Source organism: Malaclemys terrapin, chromosome 7 (genome assembly GCF_027887155.1).
Source record: "Malaclemys terrapin pileata isolate rMalTer1 chromosome 7, rMalTer1.hap1, whole genome shotgun sequence".
NCBI classification, from domain to species: Eukaryota; Metazoa; Chordata; order Testudines; family Emydidae; genus Malaclemys; species Malaclemys terrapin.
Genome location: NC_071511.1, coordinates 122,796,056 through 122,815,250, shown reverse-complemented (window position 1 = coordinate 122,815,250; position 19,195 = coordinate 122,796,056). Strand labels below are relative to the sequence as shown.

Sequence of the window (19,195 nt, the reverse complement as noted above, 5' to 3'; positions counted from 1 at the left end):
AAAGAAACAACTTCTTGGCCACACTGTTTTAGTGATTCTCCTCCCTTTAGCGGGAGGAGTAAAAGAGGACAAAGAAGGGACAAAATGCCTCTTTGATGCAGACTCCACCTCAGAATAGCAGGGAGCTCTGGAGGGGAAGACTGGAACCTAATTGATATGCGGGTGTATCCTGAATTGCCACCTCGCCTACGTTGTTGGGCCCAGCCTGATTCCGAGCCTCCATGGCTCCCTGTGATATTCAGCAAGGTGGGACGGAGTCAACTTCCCAACAGCGGGGAGGAATCTGGGAATTAAAAAGCCAGTCCCCCTTGGTTGCGTGTTTTCCTTTGCACAGAGCAGGGAATGCGAAGGGGAGGAAAAGGAAGGGTGGGGAGGGCCACCTCCCTTTTGGCAAGGCTTACACAAACAACCTCTAAATGTCTCTGCAGGGCTCAGGTGTCACACAGGAGGGTTCAGGGCTCATTTGAAGCCCGGGCTCAACTTTTTCTTGTGGGAATCAGTGCAAGATACAGAGAGTCTCAAACTGGAGTGTGGGGTCAGCATCTGAGTACCCATAAAGCTTGAGAGTGTGAGCTCATCTCTAGTCCGGGATGTGGCACATCTGAAAGACAAGCCATCTTCTTTACTGATGGCATGGGGATCTGTAACTGAACAGCCAGAGCGATCAAATTATCCCCCATATTCATGCCCTACGGCATCTTTCAAGGCCTCTGGAAAGCACAGTGGAACATGTGTGAACAAATGGAGCTGACTTCTGTCCATCCAGGTTCTTACACTTTCTCTGACTGGTGCTTACGCTTATTGTCTACAGCAATGGAAATCTCCATGATTCATCTAGCCTTTGGGGCCACAGCTGCTGGAGTTGAGACTGAACAATATGGTCCCTTTCTGCATGCATTCACCACTGCCTTCGACAGGCGCATGACAGACCCGCCCTTGCCTTCCAAAAGCTGAGCAAAGGAGCGGCTCTTGTAGCCGTTCATCTTTCTGGAGCCAAGTTTCCTTGGGTTGACGTGATTTATGCTGAGATCTGTGTTTCTGGAACTGGGGATCACGAGTTTGCAAACCATTACCTTTTCTGTGTGTTGCAGTAACGACAGGAGTCTGTGACTTAGGGCTGGTCTATGCTTACTGTGCGGCAGCTGCGCACCTGTAGCACTTAGTGAAGAAGTTCTCCCGTTGGCGTAGGTACTCCACTTCCCCGAGAGGTAGTAGTTATGTTGCCAGGAGAAGCCCTCCCACTGATATAGCGCTGTCTACAGTGGGGGTTAGCTCGGTGTAACTGCATTGCTCTGGGGTATGGATTTTCCACAGGCCGGAGCGATGTAGTTGAACTGACATAAGTCTGTAGTGTAGATCAGGGCATAAAGGCAGCATATTTTGAACACCGGCTGACATAGACATTAATGAATGCTGTTATAACGGGCTTGTCCACAATCCCCTCACTAGAGCTGATCAACATTTTTCATTTGAAATTTCTTTTAAATGAAAACCATCTTTTTTTCCATGAAAAGTTTTCATTTTTTTCCTCTCTCTCTCTCTCTCTCTCAAGTTTTCCAGCTTTTCTATAAAAAAATCAAAATGTGGAAGTTTTCCATGTCCTCTTATCCCCGTACACACACAGTTGCTCTCATATTCCCCCCGCACCCTTTTTTCAGTGGTGAAATGGGAAAATAGGGTGTAAAGGAGACAACAGGAAAAATATACACCCAAAAAATGTGATTTTTTTTTAAACCTTCAGGATATTTTGAGAAATAACCATACGATTTTCCTGACAGCTCTACCAATGGCAGTTTTGCCATGGACTTCTGCGGACCCCTTATGAACAAAAAGCAGCATCTGCACCACCCCTGGCTGATCATCAATGGAATCAGGGCCTGGAGAGTTTGGTGTACGGGAGAGTTTGGTGTACGGGAGCAGGGGGAGAACTGAAAATTAAAAGAAAAAATGGAGGCAGGGGAAATCAAACTCCAGTCCCCAGTGAACCCAATTCAGACATTCCCAGGCTGACAGAATTCAGAACTCTGTGACACATTGCATGCAGTTCAGCAAACCAGCTATGATCAGCAGCCATTCCATCACCCTCCTCTGGCAGGAACCAAACCCACACCAAAGGATGCTGTCCGAACAACAAAGACTAGTTGCAATCTGTACAGACAGAGGGACGGGGAGCAGAATACAACAGACAAGCAAACTGACTGGAGTGGCAATAGGTTTTTTCTTCCTGTCTGTAAATTGAAATAAATAATTCTTATCCCCATTTCACAGATGAGTAAACTGAGGCACAAGGTGATTATGTGACTTGCTTGAGATCAAACAGCATGTCAGTGGCAAAGTCAGGAATTTATTGGTATTATTATTTTTACAGTATTCAAATACAGGCGGGCACAATCTACAAGCAGATAACTACTGTCCCTTCCCCAAGCTAATGTTAGAAGTGATACGATGAGTGAAGGTAACAAATAGTAGTGAGGACATGGAGGAGGAACAATAATGATACTGCAATAAAAACACACAGTGATGAGGAGTCCTGACCTGCAGTCTTCGCCTCTAAACACTAAAGAAAACTCATTCCCAAATCTGGAAATAGAACTCAGGAGCCCTGACTCTTAATTCCCTTCTCTAGCCACTAGAAAATAGTCCATACCACCAGCACGCAGTAATCAGCAGTCCTGCTTTCCAGCCCCCTACTCCTACAGCCCACTGCCTCCCAGAATAGAGCCCAGACTCACTCCCCCCCGCTCCGACCACTAGAGTACACTCCCTTCTAGAGCTGAAAACAGAATCCAAGATTCCTGACTCCCATTCCCATGTTCTAGCCACTAAAGGATATTCCTTAATTCTATCCCGGTTGCTACAGCAGGTGATTCACATAAATGCAATCTACCCATCCACTTCAGCCTTAATCATCAACTACTCTGCCTGTTCTGCTGTCACTAGTAATAAAATGGCTAAGTGTGACCCAGTGAGTCAGTCTCTTACGAGCCTTTTTCCATTGGAAAGTGACCTAGAAAAGGGGGTCCCTTTATTCTTTGCACCTGAAATCATATAGTTATTGGGGGAAGGCACAACCACATTACTTGTGGTTTCGGGTATTTACATCCAGGAGTATTTGTGCTGTCATATGCTCCATTCTTTCTTATAGGGCCTGATTTGGAGATATGCCAAGGACCTTCAAACTACAAACCGGAGCTTAGGGCACTCAACACCATGCAGAAAGAAGCACTCTGCACCACGCACGATCAGGCCCATAATAAACAAGGGGATCGTGATGCCCTTGTAAAAGCAGGTTTTAAATACAAGCCTCTTTCGTGCCTGCTTTTTAATTAGGACAGCTTATAGCCAGGTATTTGTTTCAATAACCAGCCGCTTTGGCTGTAGAAATACCATGTGTATTCTAATTACAGCAGCTAGTTTATTTAACATAGTTTGATGTTGTTTGACATTTAGTGGAGTCACTCTTCAGAGCAGCTTGTTCCCTTACAAAGCTTCGGCACTGGTAAATCAAAGACCGGATCAGCAGCAGCTAAAAAAGGAGGAGGGGGCGACCTGACATTGAAAGTAGAACGGACATAGCAGCTCCTTGTTTAACAAACTACGGCAGAAGCATCTTCGAGTCTGGCAGCATCTCCATGTGGGACACCAAGTCAGAATGAGTTTGTTTTCCTGATCTTATTTTTTTTCGCCCTTAGGGAAATACAACAATATCCTACCCTAGAATCCTTGGAGGATGGAAGGGTTAATGCTGTCGTATGATGGATAGGTTGGTCTCTACTCCTCTGTAAGGGTCACCCGTCAATATCTCACCACCACCACTAAGGAATGGAGGCAAATTTTGGGAATTGGCGACTTCTTTGCCTTCGATCTAGACTTCTTTGAGGGCAAAGCACAATAAATTGGTCAATGCCTGTTGAATTACAGGATGAATAACTTACCTGCAGAGACAGATGTTAGCATCTGTGTCAGCTTGAAGCATGAACATTAATAATTCTCCCATATAGAGCATTTTTCATCTGCAGATCCCACAACATGTTAGAGTAGGAGGGAAGGGTAAGCATGATTAACCATGTTTTACCACTGGGGGAATGGAGAGATAATGTGACATTCCCAGCAAGTCAGTGGCACAGCGGGGGATAGAACCCAGATCCCTGACTCCGCAGTGCTGTGCTGTAACCAGAAAACAACACTGCCTCCATCTGGCTGCAAAAGGTCTGTAGGAAAGAGATCTGTTGCGTGAGGAAAGCCGGTGCTGCCTTGAACACACTGCAGCTTTTCAGAAGGTCTGTGGAGGGTGCTGTCAGGCTGTGACTCCGGCGCTCTCGGCATATGCATTTGCACTGTACTATTTCAAGGCCCCGCTTCCCTGCAAACCACTCAGCTCTTCTCCCTGAACAACTGCAGCAGCTGCTCTGCCTCAAATTGCATCAGTGCCTGCAATGTGTTCCTAGATAGGCCTTACCCTCCCACTACGACTCTGATTGAACTTCACTTTATCGCCCCTCAGGGAAGACATGGGATCCCATTTTTATAGCTAAAGGCAGAGTTAACCTTTTAATGGGCTTAGCCCCCTCCACTTTTGTGAAATTCAATGCAGCCAGCCAGACTTCCAACCAACCAAAGCCATCTAGTCAAACAATAGAAAGCTGGTCTGGAACGTGCACTTCAACAGCAAACTGTGTCCTGGACCTTGTCTTCCAGGTGCCATCCTGATCATTCCCCTGTGACCTCGGCTGGAAGTGGTTGTATGAAAGTATGTGAAATTACTCTAATGAGAGGCTATCTGTCACGCTTCTTACTCTTTCACTGAGCTGTAGAAGTGATAGTGTGTTAGGGAAAAAGGGATATTTACTGGCCAGTATCTCAGAAATTCTCACGCACGTAACCTTTTGTCTATTTCCTTGATCTCTTAGCGGGGAGTGGAAACCATAATTATTTATTCTTTGGTAAGGAGCACAGGTGCACTCAGAACTGTGTGAGACAAAGAAAGATAAGGTCCGTTGGCCCAGAGAAACTATGGGCTAGATTCTGTTCTCCCTACTCAGGCTGAATAGTTCTTAACTTCACAAAGAGTCCCTCTAGGGTGACCACCTTTTCAAAATGCAAAAATGGAACACCTGCAGGAGTCCCGCCCCCTGCTCCTCCTCTTGCTCCCGAGGCCCCGCCCCTGGCCAGGCCGGAGCTGCCCAGGGAGCCTGGGCCACTATGGGGAGTCCCAGACCCTCCACCTGCCCTGGGCGGGGGTCCAGAGTGCACAAGAGCATCCCTTGGCCCATGTCCTTGCCCCCTTGGGCTTCCCGGGCAGCTTTTACTAATGCCCAGCTCTGGTTTCTGGCCTGGCCAGGGGTAGGGCCTCAGGGGGAAGAGGAGGAGCAGGGGGCAGGGCCTTATGGTGTGGGGCGGCACTAAAACCCACCTCAGCCTCCACCACCACTGGGAAGAGGCTGGCGCCGCCCCTGAGCCTCAGGCAGGTGTGGAGCAGTGCCGCAGGGAATCAGGGAGAAATGCTGTCCCAGTCATTCAGCCCAGCCCCGGGACTTGAAATGTACAGTTTGGGACTGTCCTGAACAACTAGGGACGACGGGTCACCCTAAGTCCCGCAGAAGTCAATGGAGCTACATGGGGTGTTCAGTGCTGCCCAGCGTGAGTCAAGAGTTCGGAACCTGGGCCCAAATGGACACCAGGAGCTGCATCAGGAGACCTAGATGACGGTGGCCATCCCATGGAGGCAATGTTTCCTGGCATGATGGGTTTGCATTTGTGAGCCTCGTGGAAGCGGGGATTTGAATGAAGGGAGGGTGGATACCTGGCACCAATGGATGGGGGTGGGGGGAGAGTCCAGCGATATGGGGAAGTGTGAAGGTCGGGAGAGCAGGTGAGCAGCAGGCAAGGTCAGGAGAAGGACATGCAGGGAGTCAGGAGGTGGACTCTGTTAATGGAGCAAAGGGGGACTATGAGCTGAAACAAAAGCAGAGAGGTAGAGGGAGGCGCTATCATTTCGTGTCTCTGTCTCGTCTAAGCTTTCCTGAGAGCAGCAGGAAATGTCACTTTTACCCTGTTTTCAAATAAGCTTCTTTGTACACACGAGGCCCAGTTTGCCCTCTGTTGTGGATGCACAGCTCCCTTTGGCTTCAGTGGGAGCTGCTTGGGTATGTCTGTAGGCTGAACTGGGCCTACCCTGTAGAAATATGAACATGCAGTTGCATTTGGTTTTGCCCATACATGTTGTATACCAGGGGTAGGCAACCTATGGTACACGCGCCAAAGGCAGCACGCGAGCTGATTTTCAGTGGCACTCACACTCCCCGGGTCCTGGCCACTGGTCTGGGGGCTCTGCATTTTAATTTTAAATGAAGCTTCTTAAACATTTTAAAAACCTTATTTACTTTATATACAACAATAGTTTAGTTCTATATTATAGACTTATAGAAAGAGACCTTCTAAAAGCGTTAAAATGTATGACTGGCACACGAAACCTTAAATGAGAGTGAATAAATGAAGACTCGGCACACCACTTCTGAAAGGTTGCCGACCCCTGCTGTATACGCTTTTCCACATTGGATTCACCTTGATCCTAGTGCTGTAAGCCATTCTCACGCTATGGTTCTCCTTGGTTCAGGCTCTCTCTTGCATTGCATACAATCGGTGTTCCCCACATTCACACCACCGTAGCCCCTGACTAGTCCTTCAGAATGAAAGAACGTGGGATTTAGACTGCTTGTATTTGATTCCGTAAGGGCCAGAAAAGGTACTGTGTAAAAATGGCACCTTCTTACCTAACAACTCAGCTCCCTGTGCCTATTCAGGATAGCATCTGTTTGCTTTACCAACACATATAAGCTTTTTCTTCTTTCTTCACCTGCTGTCACTGCCTATTCCACTATGGGAAACGGAGGTGGATCCTATCCTGGCGTCTGCATCATCATCAGAATTGTCAGCTAAGATCCAGGTGCAAAACCTTTATTACCTTTGATGATCAGAGTCGGCCAGTGCACAGCAGGACTTTCAGATCTAGTCTGCTCAGAACTTCTCTAAATATAGGACTTCAGTGACATTGTCCATTGGGCCCTACTATTAGAAAATGCTTCGTAATGTCTAACATTATTTTTTTCTTAATTCATTACAATCTTGTTATGATCATTCTCTCTTCCCTCCATAAAATATTCCCTTATCTAGTATTTACAGATAGTCAACACATCCCCGTCCCCGTAGCAGCTTGTGATAGGAGAGAGGCCATCTGTAATGAATATAAAGAGCTTTCTTTATTGAGGCTGCTGGACACAAACAGACGCTGTGGTTCACTCCGAGTCCCAGCGTGGCTAACGCAGCCTGTGATTCGTTAGTGTCACCATAAGCTGTGTGCCTACGTCCTAGCCTGGACTTAGTAGTCGTGGAATGTGTTGCTGACTCCTTACATTGCCCTGTTCAAGTCCATCATCAAGGCATTACCTGGTAGAAAGGGGATGATCCTCTGCTTGGGGTCTTTCTGGCCTCCTTCAATGGGGAATTTATCCAGAAGCTGCATCTGCAACAGAAACAGAAATACATTTAGATGGTACATAGGGACACTCTGTCCTCCCTCCTCCCAGTCTCCTCTAACTGCAGGGATTATCTCTCGGAACGTCTGTGGTTTTACAGAGGATTGATAAATCAGAGAAACAGCCGGAATGAGTGACAGTGTCCAAGTGAGACTGTATCATAAGGTACAGTCACTCCAATAAACGGAGGGTAGGTTCCTTTGTACGCACTGGGACAGGGCCGAGGCAAATATCTGAATCTGGCCTTTCTGCAGTTCTAAAATTAGGTAGTCATCCTTCATTACAAAACAAATGCCTTGTCTCCAATCCCCGTTCTGCTCCGATTGGTGAGGATAAAGGCTCCACCTGCCCTCTAGGACAGACCACCCACCTGGCTAGAACTGCTCCTCAGAAATAAGACCAGAGATTATTTTAATAAAACACTGAATCTGTCTTCTTGTTGGCAGAACTATTCCCACGGGGTTTGTTCCCTTAGACAGAGCACTCCTGCTTTCCCAGGGACAGATACACTTGGGCAGAGGAGTTTCCAGCCCTTCTGGAAATGTTTTCCACTTCACTGTAATCCCTGTGACAACACCCCCAAGTGAGATAGCAGGAGAGAAACAACTGTAGGGAAGGTGAATGCGGAGAATCATCAATGCCCTGCTCGCAAACACATGCAAAAAGAATACTACAAAGGGGGACAAGCACAGAATGTATACAAGGAAATATGATGCAAATGCACATAGGGTGACGTTCACCCCTGAGCACATGGCCTGTGGACACCTGTACTTTCAGAGTACTTTCTCTCTGAACAGAGATTAATTTCATAGAGAACATTTACAGCAAACTAAGACATTAACCCAGCAGATCCCCAACTCATCCATGTTATTATTATTAATCATGCTTATTATAGTAGTGCCTGAGGACCAACCGAGGGCTCCATGGGACTCTGTGTTGTACAAACACAGTCCCTGAGCCAAAGCACTTGAAGGCATTAAATCTGCATCATATGGAGCAGACTGCAATCAAGCCACCCCTTCACTATAAAAGCATGGGCTGCAGAGACTACATGTTGCAGCACTGGAGATTTCCAATGGCTTTCCACTCAGATCAAGATAAAGCAATAAATGCTGGGACCTGTGCTCTCCAGATAATAGACGTCCATTTTAATGATGGGGATCGGGTTCATGACTGACTCTGAGGGGAGAGCACCAAGCAACAGTTCTTGCGGCACTTCACTGTTCCATGGAGACCCCCCAGGAACGGTCTGCCACATGGATTAACCTAGACCCAGTCCAGGACTATACGAGATCTGACAAAGGAGGAAGGTTGCATTAACTATGCCGAAAGTCCCATGCCTACCAACCATCTGGTGTGTCCTCAACTTTAACTCAGTCTGTGATGACGTCAGAATACATACACTAAGCTATACAGACTTTTTAATCTTCTCCCAGATTTGGGGCTCACAAAGAAACCCCCATTGGGTCCCTCATTCGACACAACCCCCCTAAAAGCTTGGGCTAGGGGAAATACCTTGCAAATCTTGTATGACCCTCTAATTTCACCTGAACTGAATCTACTATCATACAGATCAACACAAATATTTACAATGGCAGTGACAGCTAGACGCAGGGGATCTAATTAGCACTTAATATAAAAAGGATACATGTCCAACCAGCCAGGGTATGGGAGCCAGTAACATTTGCTACCTGAACAGATTTCCTTTAAAAAAAAAAAATCCCAAAAGCTTTGCAAACCCAGCCAAAAAAAAGAAGAAGCTTTTTTTACACAGATTCCCTCTCTTCTTCTACCGCACAGAACATCTTCAGCATTCTAAGCACGTGGCACAGCCAAAGCGTAGAAGGAACATCTGTGCAGGAGAAAAAAATAAAAGATCCTACATTTCCCCAACAGTGAGCCAACCTTGTGAATAAATAGTTTGTGGCTTTAGGGATTGTTAGATAACTTGCTTTTCTACCGACGGAGAAGGATTTTTTGTTGTTGGAAATTTTGTTTTCTCCTAGGTAGAAGTCAGGGTGCCTGGGGTCGGACGTGAGTAGAAGGGGGAGAGGGGGCAGCGGGAAAAGCCACTGTATAACTTACAGTTTTGCTGTCACTACACTTTTAACCAGGAAGATGATTCTTATTTTACTCCAGAGTGACTGACTCAAGCTGGAGCTGAGACAAACTCCCAGGGTTATTCTTGGAGTTAAATTAGCTTGGCTAATGCCGGCCTTTTTAACCACATCAAGAAGGTCACAAAGTGTATAATTTAGCACTATTTATCTAAAGGGCGGATATCAGCAAAATAGATACAATAAACTACAGCTGGAGAGTCTGGCTAAACTTTCCTAATCAACATTTTCCTCCCAAGCTCTTGCTTCTGCCAGGAGAGCTCTTTCTAACAAAGATGTGACTGGACAGGGATGGATTTACGCACAAGACGGCTGCTGGAGGCTCTGTGCTTGTGGGGGCGCTTCCACAGATGCAGCAACTTGGTGTGTGTTGCAAACATACCCCTACCACTTGAGGGGAAAAGGGAAGTAACTAATGGTCAACCCATTGCTCTCATTCATGCATGCGGAAGTACACATGGTAAGGCTTCTGTGCTGCTAAATATTAATGAGATGGTGGGAAACCAACAATGCAATGGCAGAAGCTAAGAGAGCGTTTATGATCCCTGCACTGCAGGAAACTCACTCAGGACATTAAAAAAAGAAGGTTACTCACATGTAACTGGAGGTTCTTCGAGATGTGTGGTCCCTATCTGTATTCCACTGAGGGTTTACACATGTGCACCATGTGTCCAGAGCTGGAGAATTTGAAAATAGTAGTGTCCATTGGTCCATGCATGTGCTCTTGCTTCGCCCCATGGTTTTGTCTGAGACAATAAAGGGTGGGGCGGACTGACCACGCCTTCAGTTCCTTCTCCACTGCAAATCAAACAGATCTGCAGCAGAGAGGAAGGAGGGCAGGACCACACACATCTCAAAGAACCTCCAGTTACACGTAAGTAACCTCTTCTTCTTCTAGTGATGGTCCCTATTGTATTCCGCTGAGGGTTATTAACAAGCAGTACCTAATTCAGAGGAGGGTGCCAGGAAGAGTATGGAATGGTTGAATGAAGAAAGAAAGCCTCCAGTGCAAAATCCTCCACCAAGGCGTAACGTGAAGCAAAGGTATGCACCGAACTCCACTTGGCTGCCCTACATATGCCTGGAAGCGGTACATTGTGAAGTATGGCCGCAGTGGATGCTTGTGCTCCTGTGGAATGGGGTCTCACTCCAAGGAGTGGAGGCAGTCCTGACAAGCGATAGCAGAGTGTAATGCACCCCGAAATCCACTAGGAGATCCTTTGTGTGGAGATTGCCTGCTCCTTAACCCTCTCGGTTATATGATAAACAATCTAGGGGACTTCCTGATTGGTCTCCTCCTCTGCAAGGCCCTGCAGACATCAAGGGAGTGAAAGGCGCCACTCTTACGCTGAGGCGTGCGGCTTCGGAAAGAAAGCAGCATATGGGTTGGTTGAAATGAAAGTAGGATACAACCTTTGGTAGAAACTTGGGGTGCAGGTGCAGGGAGACTTTGTCCTTCTGGAACGTGGTGAAGGGGAGGTCTGCCATAATGGCCCACAATTAACCTACTCTTCTTGCAGAAAAGTAATAGCCATTAGGAAGGTGACCTTCATGGAAAGGAGGAACAGAGAGCATGAAGCCAGTGGCTCAAAGTGCACTTTTGTTAATGCTGAGAGAACGAGATTGACATCCCATTGGGGGGCAATAGGTTGTGAGTGGGAAAGTCCTGAGAAGACCTTTCCAAAACCTAGTAGTTAATTGATGTGTAAATATGGAGTGCCCTTCCATGGGGGGAGAGGGGGTGTCTTGTCTTTAAGGACAGGAGGTAGTCCAAAAAAAGGGGAATGTCCACTTCCCCAGGGGCAAATCCCTTCTACTGTGCCCAGGAGGTGAAGTGTTTCCACTTGGCCCAATAGGAATACCTCGTGGACTCTTTCCTGCTGCTCGAAAGGATGTCTTGTACTGCCGACGAACATTCCCATTCTAGAGAAGATGCCCATCCAAATACTATCCAATGCACCAGTCCTATAGATGGACTGCTTCCACACAGAGCGCAGTCGACCTTGTGACCCCTTGTCTGTTGATGTAATAAACGGTGGTGATGTTGTTGGACACGATGAGAACATGATGGGAGAGAATAGATGGGAGAAATGCTCGACACTCTCCATACCGTCTGAAACTCTAGAATGTTGATGTGCATTCTGGATTCTCAAGGAGTCCAAGTGTCTTGCGTCATGAGCTTGCCCACATGGGCACCCCATCTGGCAAGTGATATGTCCGTGATGATCGTTCTGTCAAGGGAGGACGGGAGGAAAGGCATCCTGGCACAGACCTGCCTCAGGTCCCTCCACCACTGGAGGAACGAGAGCACTGCGGGGGGTATTGTCAGCAGAAGGTCCATGGTATGTCGCATGGGTGAATTGACTCTCTGGAGCCATATTTGTAAAGAGTGAAGGCAGAGACAGGCGAAGGCAGTGAGGTACGTGCAGGCCGCCATGTGGCGAAGCAGGGATAGGCAAGTCCTGACCAGAAGAGGAGGACTGTAGGCTACTCAGGTGATGAGTCCCTGCAGAGTCTGGAACCTCTTGGTAGGTATTCCCATGCTGAGACTGTGTTGATGAACGCCACTATGAAATCCAGGGACTTGCTCAGTCCATAGTATGGGATTAACCCCTTCCAGCCCAGTGTGGGACAGGTATACCCCATCACACCTTCCCACACAAGACATGAGAAGGCTGGGCTCTCCAACTTAAGAAGCGCCTCCTGGAGGTTTTCATGAGGCCCCAGTCGGATCCGGGCCAGGGAAAACCACCACCCCCTGTACACTGGCCTGAGACAGCCAGGAGTGTTCCTCTGGCTTCAGAGATCACGTCTGGCTCCGCCAATACAGCCACTACCAACCCTATGCTGGGGCCTAGTCGGGAAATAAGGAAGCATGGACTTCAGCATGGCAGTAAGTCTACCTCCAAATTGAAGAAGGATGTTGCCCTCTCCACGAATTCCAGCCACAGGAAGACAGAGCGTTCCAAGATGCACAGATAGAAGCAGAAACCACGCAGACCGGCAGACTGGGTACTGAGCCACGCATGCCCTTAATGTCGGCTTCCCTTAAGCCTCTGCTCCGGTTCTGGCTATGCGACAGCACCAGAGTCACATGAACTCTTCGCTCTAGGGGAACTAAGATCTCCACACCTTTCCTCTACCATCTGTGCCTAACGAGGTACCATCTCCAACCCAGGACTTACCTCAGGTGAATCACGTTTCAACTCATCTCCCTATGGTCATACGGTTCCACCAGTTCCCCGGTATCACCATTGTACCCAGGAACTGAGTGTTTCTCATCGGAGGATTCCGAATCCGATGGAGCACAAGGACAGGACCACCCATTCCCTACCACCGCTATGGATACCCTAAGCGACCACAAACTTCTTGGCATCACTGTCCTCTTCCCCAGCAGGGCAGCCACTGGTATCCCATTCCATGGGGCTCTCCACAGCATCTGTCAGATCTGTCCCGGATGAAACGTGGGCTTCTCCCAAGCAGAACAGGCAGCGTTGGTGCTCGTTGCTGATCTGTATAGTCCAATACTGTGTGTGGGTATTTGGGGGGGGAGGAGTCAGAAAACAGACTCCCCCAAAGTCTTAATTCTTCTAAAAACTACTAGTAAAGCTAAACTATGTAAAAAATACAGTAAAAGACAAGAAAAACATTTATAATTCTAAACCTTCCCCCCCCCCCCCCCCCGACAGTGCCTCAGAGACGAGAGGATACGAATAGCTATGACTTGGACCATGTGGTGATGAGAAGGGACTGGAGACGTGCTCAGTCCGCCCCATCCTTTATTGCAGAGGTGGGCAAACTTTTTGGCCCGAGGGCCACATTGGGGAATAAAATTGAATGGCGGGCCATGAATGCTCACAAAATTGGGGTTGGGATGCAGGAGGGGGTGCAGGCTCTGGGATGAAGCTGGGAATGAGGAGTTTGGGGTGTAGAAGGGTGCTCTGGGCTGGGACTGAGGGGTTTGGAGGCTGGGAGGGGGATCAGGGCTGGGGCAGGGGTGCGGGAAGGGGTTTAGGTTCTGGCTAGGGGTGCAGGCTCTGGTGTGGGGCTGGGGATGAGAGGTTTGGGGTGCTCCGGGCTGGGATAAGGGGTTTGGAGAGCGGGAGGGGGATAAGGGCTGGGGCAGGGGGTTGGGGCACAGGGAGAGGCTCAGGGGTGCAGGCTCCAAGTGACGCTTACCTTAAGCGTGGTGTGGCCCCATACCCAGTGTCCCGGCCAGAGCGGGGCCGAGCCACGTGGTGTAGCCCCCGACCCTGCGCCCCAGCCGGAGCAGGGACGAGCCGTGTGGTGCGGCCCACGGGCCAGCTTAAAACAGCTTGTGGGCCGAAAGCGGCCTGCAGGTCGTAGTTTGCCCACCCCTGCTTTATTGCGTCGGATGAAACCACGAGGCAAAGCAAGGGCACGCGCACAAACCAACGGACACTACTACTTTCAAATTCTCTGGCTCCTGACACAAGGCACGTGTGTGTAAACCCTCAGTGGAATACAATAGGTACCATCACTCGAAGAAGAACTTGGCAGCTCGGCCCACCTCTAACAAAAATGAAACCAAATATGGAACTATACAAAGAGACAAAGGATAGATTCTAATGCAGCCCTGAGCTCAGGGCTGCAAGCCAGGAACTTCTAGTTCCAGTCAGAGCACGCTGCCCCTGAACTGATTAGTGGCCATAAACAGAGAAATCCCTCTCTTTCTCAAGTCCCCCATCTGTAGAATGGGGATAGTAGTGCTTGATTCTCTAGCTTTTTTTGGGGGCGGGGGGGGGGGGGTTTGGCTTAATTAAATGTCTGCAGAGTTTTGAAGATGAGAATTACTAGACACATGGCAAGTGTTCTCATACTATAGGAAATTATTATTCTTACACATTTAAACATGGCAGATAATACTTCCCCTGAAGTCTCACTTGAACAATACACATTGCTATTTTCCTTCAAAATGGGTGAGCTTCACAAATGTCCTCTTGTTCTCATTAATGCAATTTATTTTGCAACATGTCACACTGTGTCAGAAAGTACATTAGTGGGAGCAAAGGCAATGTCACAAGGACACAGGATGAGAGAAAGAGGGGAGTGGAGACTGGAAGAGACAAAAGGTTGGCATTAGGTCTGGAACCAGTTGTAGGCAGCATGGAACAGGTGAGTTTGAGCTGCATTTTTTGGAAAACAATCAGGAATCAATCAGGGAGGTGTCCTAGGCTGGAGTTGCTCATAGTCACATCATTTTATTAGCATTAGCAATGAATGGGTCTGTACCTAGAGCACGGATTGTGATCCCATTGCTGCACCTCCAGCTATGACCCATGAGACGTGCAAAGAGAAGTCTGTGAGCATGACATCTGGGTGGGGGATCCGTTTGGAAACAGGGAGTGTATGTGGAAAGTGGGAAATGAGCATATGGAATCATGCTGAACAAACACACGCAACTTCTGCCTTTTGATATAACAGATGTAGGGCCACAAATAATTCACCACCAAAACCACCCACTCCAGGCTTCACCTCTCCGAGTTATTTTGAGTGCCCAGATGGACTTCCTATACAAGCACTGCTCATCAGCAGTGTGGTTTACACTGAGCTATCTCAGCATTGCAGCTGTGCTAAAAGGTATTTAGATGGAAAGCCTACAAACAGCGCGGTCCAGATTATGAACCTGTGCCTCACAATGGCAAGCAGATACTCATACAAATAATCCCATTAAAATCAATGGCATTACTCATGTGAGTAATTACTAGCCAGTCAGGGGTTCATAATCTGGACCAATAGATGCATGTGGATACATTTTAGTCCTTGCTACACTTGTGCAATCAGAATGAAGACAACCGGTTTGCATGGCTGGTACAGCGGATAAGAGTTGCACATGTTTTCCCGCTATGGGGTGTTTTTCCTTAAAGCCCCAGATCCCGGAGGCAAGTGACGGTGTGAGAATCTGAGTTTTCTTTTTTAAAAAAGAAAAAGTTTCTAGCCCTCCTGGTTGCAGAGAAAAGCTGGAAAACATGACCCAGGGGCACCCCAAAGGTTCATAAACCAGGAGGCTAATAAAAATAACCCGTTTATGATTTTTTTTAAATTCTCATGCTCTTTAGCCAAATCTCTGGATTTCAGGGGGCCTAACTCAATTTTTGAATGTTTGTGGTTGGCGATACTGGAGCTGGCTCATTGTGTGTACAGCTAACAAGCCAGTGTGACTGCAGATTAAAGCCTCGGAGCTCTCTGACTACAGAAGCATGCTTCCCAGTTCAGGTAGACAGACACGCACTAGTTCTGCTTGAGCGGCCCACTAAAAATAGCCATGTAGCTGGTGGTAGCACAGATCAAGCCCTAAGCTAGTGTATTACATTTGTTCAATGCTGCAATGTGTGGGGTTGCAAACACTGAGCCTAATTCTGCACTGAACTATAACCCATCATGGGATTTAGAGTGACCAGACAGCAAATGTGAAAAATTGGGATGGGGGTGGGGGGTGATAGGAGCCAAAATCGGGACTGTCCCTATAAAATCGGGACATCTGGTCACCCTAATGGGATCGCAGAAGATGCAAATTCTAAATTAATGCAGAATTTAACCCACTAAAAGGGAATTTTTTAAATTAAAAATAGCCTGTTAATAAAAATCATTAAAATTTCTATTGGTCTTGGGTTTGGGAAATTCAGGGCCAAATTTAAGTCTTTGAAGCGAATCGGCTGGGACGGTTACCCCACATTCAGTAGTTCTGACGCTGCCGATTTTCTCTCCAATATCCTGTTTGGCAATTAGTTCTTTTGTTCTAACTGAGCAGCACTGATCCTCCCCCCAAAAAGAATGACCTTTTCCATGCAGCTTATGGCCAGTAAATTAAGACACCCATGTGACCAATTATTATAGCACCTGCCTTCTTGCTGGTTTCATTACACCTGGAATGGATGCAGCTTTACTTACAGTTCAGATAGCGTAAAGGCTACCCAGCAGGCTATGGTACCACCTAGTTTTAATGCCTACCAACACTAAGTGACTCTTTCACACAAATCAGTTCCTTTTCAGCAAATTATAAAACAGCCACCGGTGAAAAGAAACGCAGACACAATTCGAGCCTGTCGTAAAGCAATGCAGAGGCACTCTCACGTTGCAGAATGCGGTGCTTTTTAAGATTAGGCATGAAAAATAACCAGTTTAAGAAATTAAAACCGTGGCCACTAGATTGAAAGGAGCAGATTTCGGGCACGCCCCAATTTATTGTATACTGTATTTTCCTCTCCACGAGATGCAAACTGGTTTTGTGCATTCAGATGAGGCAATAACATTTCACCTCTGACTCTACTGAAGGCATCAAGAAAACAAGGGACTTCAGGACTCAGTTATACGCAGGCCAGCACAGGTCCACAAGCTGAAGAGAAGAGGGCTCTGGACTACTTCCCCAGCTTATACCCATGTATGGGACAGGCATGATGGCAACCCTTTCAGTGCTTCTGCCATAACAAGTCCTACTAGAGGGAAGGTCCCATCCCCTTCTGTGGAGACCAATGAAGTTGTCATCACACTAGGGCAGAGGTCGCTACCTGTGGCTCCGGAGCCGCATGCGGCTCTTTGGCTGCCCCCTTGTGGGCAGCCGTTTTTTGAGGGGGTGCAAAGTGGCTGCTGGCACATCTCTGCACGCCTCTGCTGTTCCCGGCCGATGGGAGCTGTGAGGACGGTGCTGGGGGCACCGCATAGAGCCACCTTACCCACCCCCACCAAGGGTGCGCACAGACATACCAGCAGCCAGCCGCTTCCAGAAGCAGCGTGGGACCAGGGTAGGCAGGCAGTCTGCTGCGCCACTGGCCGGGAACTGCCTGTGGTAAGCGCCTCCTGGCCAGAGCCTGCACCTTGCACCCCCTCCTGCACCCCAACCTCCTGCCCCAGGTCAGAACCCCTTCCTGGACCCAAACTGCCTCCCAGACCCCGCACCGCCTCCTGCACCCCAATCCCCTGCTTTGTAATCAAGGAAGACTGGCATCCTGCAGAGAGGTGGGAGGTTTGCATGCAGGGGATTCGGAGTCTGATACAAAGCCAGGCTGAGGTTCTCATAAGCACACAATCCACTGCAGCACGGGTGTAGTTACTGTGTCGTTTCGGGTACGCAATGCTCCTGGCACCCCGTGATTCAGAAGGGCAGAGACCACTCAGCCCCCAGGGAGCACACACATATTGTACAGTGATCTCGCATTACTGTGACTCCCTGCCAGGATACTGGCCTTATTCAGTGCCTCACTTGAGGGACTGTCACGTCACTGCAGGCCCTGTAGCAAATGCATTTTAACAAACCCAAATCTGAATGCAAGTATTTGCAGGAGAGATGGGTCCAAACTTATTTGTATGTCAGTAACATCAGTAGGCCCCAACTCAGATCAGGGCCCCATTGTGCTAGGTACTGTACAAACGCAGGGGGTGCTTACATTGCAATCAGAAGTGTGATTGCAGCTCTGCTACCCTGGCTAAAGATATCAGTGAAGATGCAGCAGCATGGACCCAGCATGGTTTAACACCGTGGCCACATACCCAGGCTGTGGGCAGTCTGGTACAGTCCTCGCTGAAGCACCTAGATTCTATTGGTGAGTAGTAATAACTTTAATATGTTCAACTATTATTAGTTGATCAATTCTAACTCTACGAGTAGCTTTGCGTGTGATGCGGCTCTCGAAATATTTCAGTCAAAGACAAAAACATAAAAATGGTTCCTATAACACGGTAAGATTTTTTGGCTCCCGAGGACAGCGTTATATCGAGGTAGAGGTGTTATTAGGAAAAACTTTCTAAATCTCCCTTGTTGCAGATCACGCCCATTACTTCTTGTCCTACCATCAGTGGACATGGAGAACGATTGATCACCATCCTCTTTGTAACAGCCCTTTACATATTTGAAGACTGTTATCAGGTCCCCCCTCAGTCTTCTTTTCTCAAGAAGAAACATACCCAGTTTTTTTTTTAACCTTTTCTCATAGGTGAGGTTTTCTAAACCTTAGATCATTTTCTGCTCTCCTCTGGACTCTCTCCAATTCATTCCCATCATTCTAAAATGTGGTGCCCAGAATTGGACACAGTACTCCAGGGGAAGCCACGCCAGCGACAAGCAGAGAAAGACAATTACCTCCCGTGTCTTATATATGACACTCTTGTTAACGCATAAAGGCTAATATTATCCAAGGGCGTAAGCTCAGCAAGAATCCCTGAGAAGCAGCAGCAACTGGTTTCCCTTTAAAAAAAAAAAATCTTTTAAGCAAAAACCTTCAGGGTTTCCAGCTGACATGACCAAAGATTTCAGTATTAGGATATGTTCTGAATTAAATATAGTGTGATTCACGAGAAACAGTCAAACAAAAGCAGGGAAATCCATGTAAAATAAAAAGCACAGCCACGTAAAGGATGGGGTAATCGCCAAAGGGGTTTTTAGGTCTGAAATTTTTCCACAAAAATCTTGGAACTCTTACAAGCGACACAGCATCAAAGTGAAATGGTTGGGCCCCCCCCCATAATCCATATAGAAATGCTAATTTTTCTTAAGTTCTAGGAAGCAACTGCAGTACTTGTGGCTCA

The 19,195-nt window shown here is 47.7% G+C and overlaps 1 protein-coding gene across 3 annotated transcripts in view; it reads right to left on the bottom strand.

The window, feature by feature from the left end:
- Positions 1-19,195, bottom strand: part of SH3PXD2A (SH3 and PX domains 2A) — a 394,601-nt gene that overhangs the window by 266,226 nt on the left and 109,180 nt on the right. For all 3 annotated transcript variants that reach the window (XM_054036174.1, XM_054036176.1, XM_054036175.1), the window contains exon 3: positions 7,447-7,522. In XM_054036174.1, the coding sequence (XP_053892149.1) occupies positions 7,447-7,522 (76 nt within the window). The remainder of the gene's footprint in view (positions 1-7,446; positions 7,523-19,195) is intronic.